Source organism: Lactuca virosa, chromosome 5, assembly GCF_052849685.1.
Source record: "Lactuca virosa cultivar CGN04683 chromosome 5, Lactuca_virosa_CGN04683_v6, whole genome shotgun sequence".
Lineage (NCBI taxonomy): Eukaryota > Viridiplantae > Streptophyta > Magnoliopsida > Asterales > Asteraceae > Lactuca > Lactuca virosa.
The window spans coordinates 402,331,365-402,345,345 of NC_136430.1; the positions used below are offsets into that span (position 1 = coordinate 402,331,365).

The window sequence follows — 13,981 nt, forward strand, 5'->3', positions numbered from 1 at the left end:
TTATGGAGTTTTTTCTTCATCATTTTTAACGAATAACTTATTTTGAAACTAAAATTTTTTGACTTCCTGAGTCCTGACATCCAAATTTGTAGTCTAGTATATGCATGGAAAACTCTTGTGACAGAATAAAATAAAAAATTCAACAACGGAGTTTGTATGAAAATTTATGAAAACTCGATTATCAAAAAAAATAAAGAAAAAAACTAATGAAAATCTGGATTTTCACAAGTTGCCACCTGTAAAAATCATGACTATTGTAATTTCAAAAATTTTAACTATTTTATGAAAAAAAATTCAAAATTTAGCGTATTTTCTCTTTTTTTTTCTTTGAATGAACTTATATTTGATCACTTTTTACAAGTAAAAAAACTATATTCTATAACCATTTAGAACAGTTGTCTATTGTTGCATTATAAAATTTAAACCATTTTGTTATCCAAGTTATTTTATCAAATTATATACATAAGAAGAGGAGTAAAAAGTTTAAAATATGGACGAAAAATGTTTTTGAGTCGGCTTGTCCGTTTTGACCTATTCTTTTCTTTCTCTTTTTTTTAATTATCTTTTAGGTCACAAGGTGAAGCTGCCTACCCATCTATTCTCTGAATTCTGAAGGCTGAACACATTTTTTACCTTTACCAATCACATTTTTACTTTACTAAAAGTACATTTTTACTTGTTCTTAATTTGATTTGACCCGAGGGAACCCGGTTAGAACCCGTACCAATTAAGCCTAATTATGAGAACCGATAACCGGACCGGTAAGACTACACCGGTGTCGGTACCGATCTCAGATTTCTGGTCAAATACCCAGTTGGAGCCTGTGCATTTTTTATGCATTTGGTACAAATAGACAATATAGATACAACATAAATTCAACTTTAAAATCCTTATATCGAAGCCTATAACTCAATCAGTATGTAACTGTTTGTATAGTTTAAAATGAAGTACAACCAATTTAAAATGAAGTACAACCAATTTACTGTAAAGATGACAAATTCAATAAACTACATGTTGGAAAGAAAACATCATGTCCCTTTGGGTTGGTCCAGTTCTTTAGCCGAAACTGATGGCACCGAACCGTCTAAAACCCAGAATCAAAAATGATCAATCTTGAGAGCTGATACCAGGCCCACAATATATAACGGGTCCCGGTTCAGTAACCAAACTGGTCCAATTGTCCGCCCCTAATTCCAACAACCAAACTTACAAGCACAAACACTCTTTTGACAGCTTCATCTCTTACCCACGGGTTCAAATTATCAGCAACAAATATTTCATTTTCATTAACATTATGGTATACAATGTTAATAGGACTTGATCAATGGTATACATTTGTTTGTTCCTCTTTTATACATGTTTATTTATAGTCTTCAAATTAATTCGAACTCAGTATGCATTTGTTTGTTCCTTCTGTATACATGTTTAAAGGCATCAACTGGCTGAATGCTGATGCATATCATGATTTCAGGATTGTTGATGGACGTGATGACCAAAAAAGGTGAACATTGAATTATGTTGAAGAAATTTTTGTATCGAGGAATGATGGAGTGTGAGTATCCTATTTTCTTCAGAAATACGTGGGTTTTTTTCTAAACTGAACCGTTTTATCAGACTTGAGATTAACTACAAGCCTCCACATGATCAAACATACGTAAAACAATACTAACAAAAGAAACTCATAATTCAAACAAATTTTCCTCCAAAATGGCATTTTACACATAAAGAAAAATACTATTAAAACGTAGCAACAAAAACAATATTCAACAAGAAAAAAGCACAACATGGGAATTACAAAGTAACTTTGCAACCTGTGAAAAACCAACAGGTCTTTCAAATCCAATTGATTTGTGAATCAAGGTCCAAGTAACAAAGGGGTTTCTTTCTTATCAGATTTTGACTTTTCATCATTACTTGATGGAGGTCTAAGAGGAGACTCAAATACTTTAGACGCGACATCTGGCGGTGGTTTCTGAGCATCATCTTCATCCTCTGGAAGAACAACAAGCCCCTTCTCTCTAAGTGAAGATGGCTCATTGTAATAAGCAGTCCAAAGTGAGTCAACAAGCTGTCTTTCTTCTCTAACAGCAGCAAGATCCTCTAATGACATCATGCTGATGTCATTAATCCTATCTTGAAGTACTTGTTTGAATTTCTCATCATCTTTCTCTACGACTGATGATTCAACCTTTGCAAGCTCATGAAGACCACTCAATGCACCTTCTCTTACTTCTGCATCTTCACTTCCTGCCAGGTGTCTCAAGATTCGTGGAAACCCAAGTTCTGTAACAACACTGCAATCGCTTGGGTTTTCTTGAAGCAGATACTGAATCAAGTTCAGTGCTTTCCTGCATTTTAATCAATTTCATTCACACAAAATAAATAATATGTTTCTATTTTACTTAACTTAGGTTAAAAGCAGAAAGATACCTCTGGAATCTGACACTTTCAGAGCTTAGAGCATCTCTCAGAGCAGCATAACCATTTGAAAGGCGGAATGCTTGAATCCCTGGCCTGTTGTGTCTGATCAAAGCTGGAATTAACCAATGGGAAATGTGTTACAATTTATAAAATGAAAAGCACAAAAAAAGAGGTATATCATATATGAATATTGAAGGACTACTCACAGGAAATTGCACCAAGTGCCTTGGTGCGACTGGTGACATCATCATCAGAAGTGAAATTTGAAAGTAAAGGTTCCATGCCATTTGCATCCATGACTAATTGTTGACTTTTTGGATTGTTTTGGACAATTGTACTTACAACCTCTGCAGCCTTGGCTCTGATATTAGCATGGGAGCTTTTAAGATAGTTGAGCAAAGGGGTCAAACCACCTATGGAGTGAAGATCTGGCATAGAGTGCATCAATTAACCACATTAGAGAACTTGGATTCTATAAGTATGTGAAAAAAAATGGAAGGAAAAGCTTACCATTGGCCATATCAATGGATTCGACATGGTCCTGAAGTTCATCAAGCATACCTTCAAAGAAAGAAACATAGCATTGTAAACACCTTGGTATGGTTTAAAATGTAGATTGATTGATTGAATATAAAAGTACGAAGTATTTGTCATATACCTTCAAGATCTGTTGAAGTTACTCCTTGTTCCTCCAGGATATTATCAGGAGTTTGCATAACAAGAGTTATCTCTTTCATTCGTTTGACCACATCAATAGTTTGAGCTTGCATAGCTTCCATGAACCATTTCCGATCATCCTCACTATACAATATAAAAGAAAAGAAATTATTACATGTAAATAGTACAAATATTGCATCCCCAGCATAACTACTGATTTATATAGTAATACTATAAAAATTATAGGATAACTTAGATCGTATTAGTAAATAATCACTATATAGAAATTACAAATCAGTGATATATGTAGGATTAATATTTCATTTGAAAAGTCTACCAAGAATCCTTGAAAAGAATTGTATAGATTATAACCATTCCTGGGTTTATATGAAACACCTAAACAGAATAACATATGAAACACCTAAACACCTAGCAAACATAGGAAACAAGACAATGAACCACCGCCTACAAACAACAGTCAACGTGACCTTTTGAATCTTAACGCAAGTTATTTAGTCTGGGATGAATAGCGAATAGAACAAGTAGATAAACACTTTTTTCCAAACATGATTGTTAATCACAAACAATATAAAGAAATCAAACTCCCAAATTGAAGCAAACAAGAAATAACTCAACTCACTGAAAGCGGATAAACAAATTGAAACGGGGTTAGCGTACCTTAACTTTCTCGCGGTTCCAGTGCCATCGGAATGAGCAATGCTCCATTTAAGCAAGCCGTCCCAGTTAGGTCCCTCTTTCGCCATATCAACAAAACGCAAACCCTAATTACAAACTCTGATCAGTTTTGTGTAAGTTAATCCAACTACAATCGGAATCGGAATATGAGAGAAGACTTAACGGTATCGATCGTTGATTTATATAGAGTTGTAGAGTGCTAAAGATGATTCTGGAAGCTACTTAGAACCGCTGAACGCAGTCGACCCTTCATTTGTTCAAATGGACAGTTTATTGATTATAAAATGACTAATATCATATAAAAAAAAAAGACTAATATCATAAATAAATAAAAATTCAACTATTTAAAAGTCTTAATTTAATTTTTGGTTGACTCTGGATACAATATTTTAATGGAATTATGGGAAAATGGCAAAGTGTTGGGTTACATAGTAAAATACTAACGCTGGAGGTTAATTCTTAGCTACGTCAAGCCAATGACAAAATTAAAAAAAATGGTCTTTGTGGTTGTCAAAATTCTGTGGTTTTGGTCAAAAAGTTTTAGTGGTGTACCAATGGTCCAAAATTGAATCTTTTTAGTGATTTTGGTCCCTATCAACCTAAAAAGACTATTATACCCCTCACATTTGTTTTTTTTATATTTTTTATATTTATGTTAATATTTTTAATTAATTAAAAAAAATCCCACCCACCCGGTATATCTCTCTCCCCCCATCTGGGTTTGTCTTTCAGGAACTCAAGAACATCATATGAACATAAACAAATAGTGAAGAACATGTGTATCTTCATGAACACATACACACATCAGATTTTATGGGCTATTCTAAAAACACATACTCACATCATATTTTATGGGCTTCTTCAATACACACACTTATGAACATACATAATCAAGAACAACACACATCAGTGGAGGAGTTTTCCAGATCGATGCTAGGATTTTTTTGAATGCCACCACTTTCAGCCACCACCTCGATCTCCACTTAGAAATCACCGGACGCTGGCTGGTTCTAGGGTTTTAAATCAGAGGACTTTTCCAGCTCGACACTAGGGTTAAGGCTATTCCGACGGTGGCGGTGGTAGCTTTGATATATGAAAAATGAAGATATCAGCACCATAATCTTTTGATTACCCCCAATCTCAAAACTTCACACAAACATCATCATTTTTTCCTAGTTTCATCGATTTCATATTATCATTTTCACTGGAAGGAACATCAATTTTTGCTAATGTAAATCTAATTTGTTCTTATTCACATGGGACTTTGTTTTCCCAATCTTGTTCAAGGCAACCATTCAAAATGACATATGAGAGAACTATACACATACGCTTGAAGCTTATCTTCACTAATCGATGGAGGCAATGAAGGGGTTTCCATGTGAGCGATAATCTCAATTCCAGGATTTGCTACGAGTACATCTCCATGGTTGATGAGCAAAAACTTATCGAATACAGTCAAACAATCGTATTTCACAAAAGCCCTCTCTGCTCTTCCAAAATCCTGTGTTAATTTCCTAAACTTTACAAAATCCATCTCCATGTAAACACAGTGAAAGAAAGAAGAAGAAGAAGAACCTGGAATTGCGAGATATATAAATCACCTCCAAATGATTTGGTGAATAAATGAGTTGGATTAATTAGGGATCTAGGAAACAATGAAATACCGAGATCAATGATTTCCTTGACTTGATATGGCCGGAACAGACTTAGATGCCAAGCGAAGGTTGGGATTTTTACGGATGAGATGTGGTTACGAAGGTTGATTGAAGTGTTTGAGGTGGCGGTGGTCAACGATGGTGACAGGATGGTGGAGGCGGTGGGTTGAAGGTCGTTTGTGGTTTGAAGGCCGGTGATGGGTCTTTACCAGAGAGAGAGAGAGAGAGAGAGGGTGGGGTGTTTTTTTTTGTTTTTTTTAATTAAGAAAATAAGAAATCAATTAAACAAAATTAAAAAAGAATCAGTTAAGGGCATAATTGTCATTTCAGGTAGGGTATGGACCAAAATCACAACAAAATAATAACCATAGGGACCAAAACCACACAAGGTATCCAAAATTGGACCGCTATTGCACCACCAAACGTTTTTGGACCAAAACCACATAATTTTGACAAGCACAGGGACCATTTTTGCAATTTTGTCCAAGCCAATTCTCCTCTCCAATCTCAAATCTCCAACATAGTATCTTCCTCCAACGTGCACACGCAAGGGTACAGAAAATGTCCTTTAAAGAATCTGTAACATTCAAGTTTTCAAACCAAAATTTTCATTTTTAAAACCATAGAAAAACAATTTTCATAAAAACCAACCAAAGAAAAGTCATAATGTCAAATACAATTCCACATCAAAATATGTGAGTGTCCTAAAATGTCCAAACAAAATCTCTCTGCAAATGTGTACAATCAAGCATTCGCCTTCTTGCGATCCTCAGAAGTACCTCAAACACATTTAATCAACAACTGTAAGCACAAAGCTTAGTGGGTTCCCCAAAATAACACATACATCACAACACATAAAACAATTATGGGTTATCAGCAACCCTGGAGACTACCCAAAGTCTCAGTGGACAAACAGCACGCCCTGTGGGTTATCAGAAACCCTGAAGACTACCCAAAGTCTCAACACATATAAACAACACAACCACAGTTATAACACATAGACCCAGCTGGTCGTCACATACATATACAACTATTCTACCACACGAGTAAGAATAAGTGAAGAGACTCACCTGATAATGACTGATAGAACTCACACCCAAACTATCAGAACTAGACTCCACCTTAATTAAATACACCAATTAACCTTAATTAATAATTAAGGTATTTCACACACGCACACTAATAAGGCCCAAGACAAGTCTAGTCCACACACTTAGAGTAAAAGACTATTTTACCCCTCACAAACCCCTTACCATCCACTTAATGCTCAAATGGTCAGATTCCACAAAAGTCAACGAAATTCAACCTTGGTCAGTACGCTCAGCGTACTGAACTCTACGTTGGGCGTAGAGCGCAAATCGGGAAAGTCAGGCTCGCATCTAGCTATGCGAGGTGTATCCAGGCGTACGCTCAACGTACGTAAGTTGTTTCAAAACTTCCATAACAACGTCTTAATCATTAAAACTTTCATCCCAAACTCGGATCTAGCCCCTAAAGAACGTCCTAACTCATAAAGTCTCTGACTTTAAGCCTTTGCATGACTAAAGAGAGCTTAACCTCAAAAACCCTAACTTTATCTTAACGAGGTCATCATGGATTTGGCACTCTTTGATTGATTTTATTCGACATGTATATAGTCTAGCCACATCATCATATTCATTTTGAGGTTCTTTTTGTTTTGTATTTTGGAATTCGAGGTAAACATCAGTTAAAGAAAATATGCTTTATATCTTCTGCGGATAACACTAAATATTAAAAGTGAACATCAAGAAAGATGAAATTGAGTCTTTGTTGTTAGATTCTCAATCTGAAGAAGGGATGAGTTTGGTTAGCGGATGGAGGTTTGTAGGGATGTCAACAGGGGCAAGCAGGACAGGGAGTGCATCCCCCACCCCCGCCCCCAAAATTTCCCTATTCACCCATCCCCGCCCCCGCCCCAGAAAAGTCCAGCCTTCCTACCCCCTCCCCCACCCCCGAATCTCATTTATTACCCTCGCCCCGCCCCTGTTCCCCCGCGCCCCGATTGATTTTAAGTTGCCTTTTTTTGGGCTAAAAGAAATTATTTTTTAGGTAACAAATAATTATTTATAGCAGAATTTTACATGTTAAAAATAAAAAAAAAAATTATGACATCTTAAAAACATTATACTAACAACTTAAAAACATGTATATTGATGAATGTTGGAAGCTCAAAATCATGTTATTGTTTATTATATTTATATAATTAATATATGTAAATATATGTGTAATTTATTAACGGGGTCCCCATGGGGGATTTGGGACGGAATTGCCTACCCCCGCCCCCGCCCCCGAAATTAAAACGGGGGTTAACCTTGCCCCCGCCCCTGTTCGCGCCTTTAATTTTTTTTAAAAATTCCCTCAAACGGGATGGGCCCCAAGGAAACGGGGTCCCACGGGACTTTTTGACATCCCTAGAGGTTTTGATGTAAAGAGGAGGAGAGAAAAAGAAATGGTTAAAGAGAGAGTGAGACGGTGAGAAAGACGACATGTGTAGATAAGGGAGAGGGTAAGTAGGTGTGCTTTTATTATTATTATTATTATTATATATATATATATATATATATATATATATATATATATAACAACAACAACAACAACAACAACAATAATAATAATAATAATAATAATAATAATAATAATAATAATATCAATTTATATAGGCTTAGGGTATCTCCAACCCCACACTACACTCTATACTAAACTCATTTTTACACTCAAATGCTCCAACCCCACGCTAAACCTACACTATACAGTGTTGGTGAAAATATAACACTAATACAATGTTATAACATCCATCAACATTATTTTTTACACTATAAAAGTTGGATAAACTAGAATATACCTGAAATATTCTTTTTAGTGTTAAATACAATACAATGGGTTGAAAAAAAATTTAACAATTGCGCTATCTTTTACACTATAATTATAAGTTTAATGTAAAAAACTAATATTAAGAGTTGAAGATGATCTTATACAGAAAACAGAAACCATATAGAACCATTCTTTTTCTATGATTCTCTAAAATAAAAAGAAAACAAAGACCCATCCTATGCTTTTTTACAACAACCATTTATGTAATTTTGTATAAGGATATATGGAAAAAAAACATAACTATCTATACATGTATATGCAAAAAAACCCTTATATTATTTTTATATTCAGAAAAAGCCCTTATATTAACAGTACTACCATTTGAAAAAAAACAAAAATACGAGTTTTTAAGAGATATTGACGACTACAAATATGATGTTGCTTACATTTTTGTTTTTTTAATGCGACATTGATGTTAATTATGATAACCGATAAAGATGACTAGTTAAGCTGAGAAAAAACAATCGTATAGTTTCATGTGAAGAACACAATCGAGCAAAAGTCATTGAAATAAATGTAAAATTTGACATGTTTTCACATACAATCAAGGAAATATAAATGACATGTATGTTATATCATATTTTTAGCGGGTCATTCTTTTAAAGTTTACAATTTTTGAAACGTAAATAATAATATAAACGTTTTACTAAACATAACAATAACTAGGAAAAGATCTATGCTTCGCATGGTTTAGAAGGGTTTTTATTTTTATATTTTAGTACCCATTGATTTACATAGGCATTATATAACCCTCAGGGGACTACACAAACCAAAAAAAATTAAGGATTACAAAAAATGAAAAAAGTCCTAAAACGCACCTAACTCAAGCTACAAAAATGATTACAGAAAAAGAAAAGGAAATTGTGTGGCTCCATTCATCCTTGGACCCCTTCCTATAGATTGTTTTTGTTTGTATTGTGTCTATAGCAGAAAATGGAAACACAAATAGATGATGAAAGTGTTGGATTTGGTGTCTAAGCCCATAATCATAACTGGTATGTATTTGACCCGATAGTAGCATGATCCTTTTGGGTTGCCTTCACCAGTGCAATTTGATAGGATGGTTTTATGAGAATAGGGTTATTTACGATTTATTAGTATATTATAAGTATAATATATTAATATGGTTATTTAATTAGTATTGTCCAAAAATTAATTTGGAATTAATTTTGTGGTCAAAAGAAACTAATTAAATATGGAGGGGTTGATTATGTAAATCAATGATACTTTTAGTATGGGCTAAGTGATCCATGATTATGTAAGTGGGCTAAACCAATAATATAACCCATGGATAGTCCATGGAGGTTAAACCCATGGATCATAGGAATGTGGAAAGTCATGGAACATTAGGGTTTACAAAGTGTAACCCTAGCACTTGCCACAACTATAAAAAGCCCCCTCCATGCACCAAAATCGGTTACACCAACCATAGAGTCAAGTAACTTATTCTCTTAGAACCTCCTCTTGCATATTGGTGTTTGTGAACCATTAGAGGCATCACACTTGAGGTGCTCAAGCTTTCAAAGGTCAAGAACTCCACCCTACTCAATAGGTATGTATCCTAACTATTTTTTGATTATATATAGCTTCAATTGTATGCTAGCTAGGGTGAATGATTTGGAAAAAAAATGCATGTATAATTAGAGAAAACATAGATCCAAAGCATTTATGTAACACCCATAAATTTCAAACCAATTTTAACTTTCAAAAACAACCCAAGTCTCATTAGTTATTACAAAAGGTTTCCAAATAGTTTATTATCAGAGTATCCCAGAAACAAAATCATGAAAAGTGAGGAGCGGTACGATCACGCATTTGCCTTGTCACGATCTCCTGATGTACCTGAAACAATAATCGATAAATGTAAGCTCGAAGGCTTAGTGAGTTACCCCCAAAATACCCATACACACATAACCATACACATACAACAATGAACAGCATAATATGGGTCCAGTCAACCATCAGGTTGGAATACCCCTGGCCCTCAACCATCGGGTTGGAATGCCAACATACTACGAGCCCACTCATCCTCGGGATGGAATGCTCTCGGCCCACAACCATCGGGTTGGAATGCCCACACACCTACACATACAACAACTACTATAGGTCCAATCATCCATCGGGATGGAATACCCCAGGCCCTCAACCATCGGGTTGGAATGCCCACATATTATGAGTCCAATCATCCTCGGGATGGAATACTCCCGGCCCACAACCATCGGGTTGGATTGCCCACACACTATGAGTCCAATCATCCTCGGGATGGAATACTCCCGGCCCACAACCATCGGGTTGGATTGCCCACATAACCGATCAAACATGTGCACCTATATCAGATAATCATATAACAGTCTACCAGACAACATACTAGGGCCCTATCATCCTCGGGATGGAATACCCTCAACTACCATAACAAGCATGTGCCCATATAACAGGAAATCTCCTACCAGCATACAGACAGTCAGACCTAACTATAGGTCACTAAACATAACCACATCCGATCTAACAGGATACAGATCTAACCGATCACACAAGCATATAACCATCCTATCTACCAAGATGTCGAGCTAACATATCGTAATAGCAACTATCTCAAATAACAAATCAAAGGGCCGGCCTTGGTGCCTTAGACCCTTGAGTATAGTGAGGATAACTCACCTTGAAATGCTGAACTGAAGAGATAAGATCAAATCCTCTCCTCACGGCCACGAACTCCGCCACCTAACACTTAATGAAACCATATCTATAAGTGCCCAATTTACCAGAATACCCTTGGAAGTCAAACTGGTCAACTCTTGGTCAAAGTCAAAGTCCTGGTCAAAGTCAACCTTCCTGGTTGACCCTACTCGCAGAGTCAACCTAGTGACTCGCCGAGTTCATGAACTCAGAAACCCCACAATTCGCGACTCGACTCGCCGAGTCACCCCATGACTCGCCGAGCCCTTCAATCCGAGTCCTAGCCTGTCCAACTCACTGGGTCCACTCAACTCACTAATCCGCATAATAATCAGATGGGTTAGGGTTTGCGACCCGACTCGTCGAGTCCAAGAACAGACTCGCCGAGTTCACTTAAGTCATCCTCATTCAGACGATTTCAGTCCATCCCACTGCTTCCAACTCATAGATCTGGACTCCTAAGGCTAGTTTTACACGTAAAGTTTCCAACTTTACGTGCATGCAAGTTGATTTTGGCTCAATACAAGCTAGAGAGAAGGTTCAAGACAAGAATGCTCACAAACAAGCTAAAGGGATGATACTTTATGCCTTCCTGGATCAAGATAAGTTTAGATCTGAAGTTGCAACCCCAGATCTAGTCCCAAAACCCGAAATGGATCCCAAACATGCTAAATAGCCCCAAATCATCATCCAAGAATAGATCTAGAAGGGAAAAGCTCAAAGTAACGACTTGTTACCTCAGAAATGTACCCAAGATGAAGTAGATTCTGGATCTACACGAACTCCTTGATGCTAGCCTCTTGATCTACAAGTTTCCTTCACTATAATCCTCTCCCAAAGCTTCCAATCACTCAACAATGGAGGTTTACATGATTTAGGGTTTACTGACTCTCAAGGGGTAACAAAGAGGCTGGGGTGAGGACATAAGGTCCTTTAAATAGTGTGCAAACCCTAAAATTAGGGTTTTCTCTTCCCAGCACCGACTCGTCGAGTCTCACCGCCGACTCGGCGAGTTGGTCACTTAACACGTGGCCAAAACCCGCTCCGACTCGACGAGTTAAGATACCTACTCGTCGAGTCTACTCCTTTATTTACACATAGCACCCCGAACTTATATTCCTGAATTTGGGATGTTACAATTTAGGGTTGCATGTGCACTTAGTAAGTGTTATAGTGCTCAAAACCCAATAGAAAGAACATACTTAAAAATGTAACCTACCTTTGTGAAGAAGCAATTAGTTTGCACTTTGCTTCTTAGTAGGTGGCTTTTCATTACAATTGTCTACAACTTCTAATTGTTTCTCCTTAACATTAAAATGTCAACCTGCAATTAAACACAATAAAGTAATTGTATTTTGAAAATGGCACAAATACACAAATACAAACACCTACCTATAAAGACACGCATACACCTGCCCACCTACACATGCTCAACATATTGTCTGCAATCGAAGTTCTTGTATGATTATGTACAGAGAAGGTGAACAATTGAATTACGTACATACTCAACAGATGGATAATTGTTAGAATCAGAGTTTTCTTACCCATCACACGTCAATCAAATCGATTTCGTCATTCTTTCTCCCTCTCTATCTGAAATTTCACCGTAGTTGGGTTAAAATGTATTTCTTTCATGAAATTTCGTCATTCTTGATACGAGCGAGGCTCGATTTTTGGCGGGGCCCGAAGCTGAGTGGGACTCGAGATCGGGCGAGGCCCGATGGAGGGTGGGGGCCCAGTATGTGATTTATGTATGTCTGGTATGTGGTATATTGGGGAACTCACTAAGCTTTGTGCTTACGGTTTTTAGTTTATGTTTCAGGTACTTCGGTTATCAATTTGGAAGGGCTCGGGATGAGTGCAGAGCACACACCACATGTTCCGCATTCTGAGAAGTATTCTGATTTAATGATGTTTTTGCCAAGTATTGTCTACCTTGGTTTTATGAGTTGTTATGTATAACGATTTATTAATCTAAAAACAGATATTTTGTGTCATTATTTTGGGATGTTACACCGGTGGTGGAGAGGGAAACAGTCGGTAGTGAGATACGATGTCACCAAAGAAAGACGACGGAGACAGAAAGAAGGAAGGCAGGCAACGTAGCTGGTTTTACATACACTGATGAAAATAAAAGTCGAGAAGATCCTTGTGATGGCGGTGAAGAGAAGTCGGCAGAGAGGAGTCATGATGGTTGAGTGACGAAAGCTGGTAAAGTGTGCAAAATGTTGTGGCAAAAGTTCGAAACACATAAAGTATACTTGAAAAATCATAGATTTAATTATATAATTATTTTATCTGAATCTTATTTTGGTCAACAATTGAAAAAGTCAATATATGATTTCAAGGATATTAGCTTATCTTCCTATTTTCACTGAGTATCTGTTTCCACTGTTTGACTTAGCCCCGTCTAAATCCCTCGTCTAAATACCCAATATTTTGCCCATTTAGTTTATCACATTTAATTTTGAACTCCAGTTACACTAATGCCGACACCTACATCGTTAATCTCGCATCTTTCCCCTACATCGTCAATCATACATCTCTTCTCATAAAACCTAGACCTGGATATCTCGAACGACCATATGCCTCCATTACCGTTGTTTTTCGCCTTCCCTACCTTTATCGATCTATGATATCAAAATCTGCTTCTTCAGACACTATCTTCAAAAATCAATGCTGCCACTAACACTTTCGCCACTGGTTTGTAGAGGATATTTCACAAATTCATTATTCTAAATGCACGAACCGGATTCCAAATACACGAAACAATTAATTGAGTTGATATATGTCAGTTAAGAAATTATATTTTTTTTATATTAAAAAATATATTAAAGTGTACTTGGGCATCGACGGTTATTGTGAATTAATAAAGATGTTACTTTTCAAATTTATAGTAAATGCCCTTGTACTTATACTGATTTTTAGATTAAACCTTATACTTTACAACTTTAGTTTATATATATATATATATATATATATAT

The 13,981-nt window shown here is 36.4% G+C and overlaps 1 protein-coding gene across 2 annotated transcripts; it reads right to left on the minus strand.

Moving 5' to 3' along the window:
• Window positions 1-1,666: 1,666 nt before the first annotated feature.
• Window positions 1,667-4,036, minus strand: FES1A (Fes1A). Of its 2 annotated transcripts, XM_079047471.1 has the most exons (7): window positions 3,938-4,036; window positions 3,757-3,860; window positions 3,080-3,222; window positions 2,932-2,982; window positions 2,628-2,849; window positions 2,431-2,533; window positions 1,667-2,348 (listed from the first exon to the last, which is right to left on the minus strand). In XM_079047471.1, exons 2-7 carry the CDS (start codon window positions 3,840-3,842, stop codon window positions 1,856-1,858), a joined length of 1,098 nt encoding a protein of 365 aa, XP_078903597.1. In that variant the 5' UTR covers window positions 3,843-3,860; window positions 3,938-4,036; the 3' UTR covers window positions 1,667-1,855. The 2 variants fall into 2 exon arrangements, with proteins under 2 accessions (XP_078903597.1, XP_078903596.1); XM_079047470.1 differs by lacking the exon at window positions 3,938-4,036 and having other exon boundaries at window positions 3,757-3,931.
• Window positions 4,037-13,981: the final 9,945 nt, after the last annotated feature.

Coding starts and splice junctions, on each gene's coding strand:
- FES1A (XM_079047471.1), bottom strand. CDS start 3,842: ATGGCGAAAGAGGGACCTAACTGGGACGGCTTGCTTAAATGGAGCATT. Junction 2,534..2,627: donor GGCACTTGGTGCAATTTCCT/GTGAGTAGTCCT, acceptor GGTTAATTCCAG/CTTTGATCAGACACAACAGG. Junction 2,349..2,430: donor GAAAGTGTCAGATTCCAGAG/GTATCTTTCTGC, acceptor ATTAAAATGCAG/GAAAGCACTGAACTTGATTC.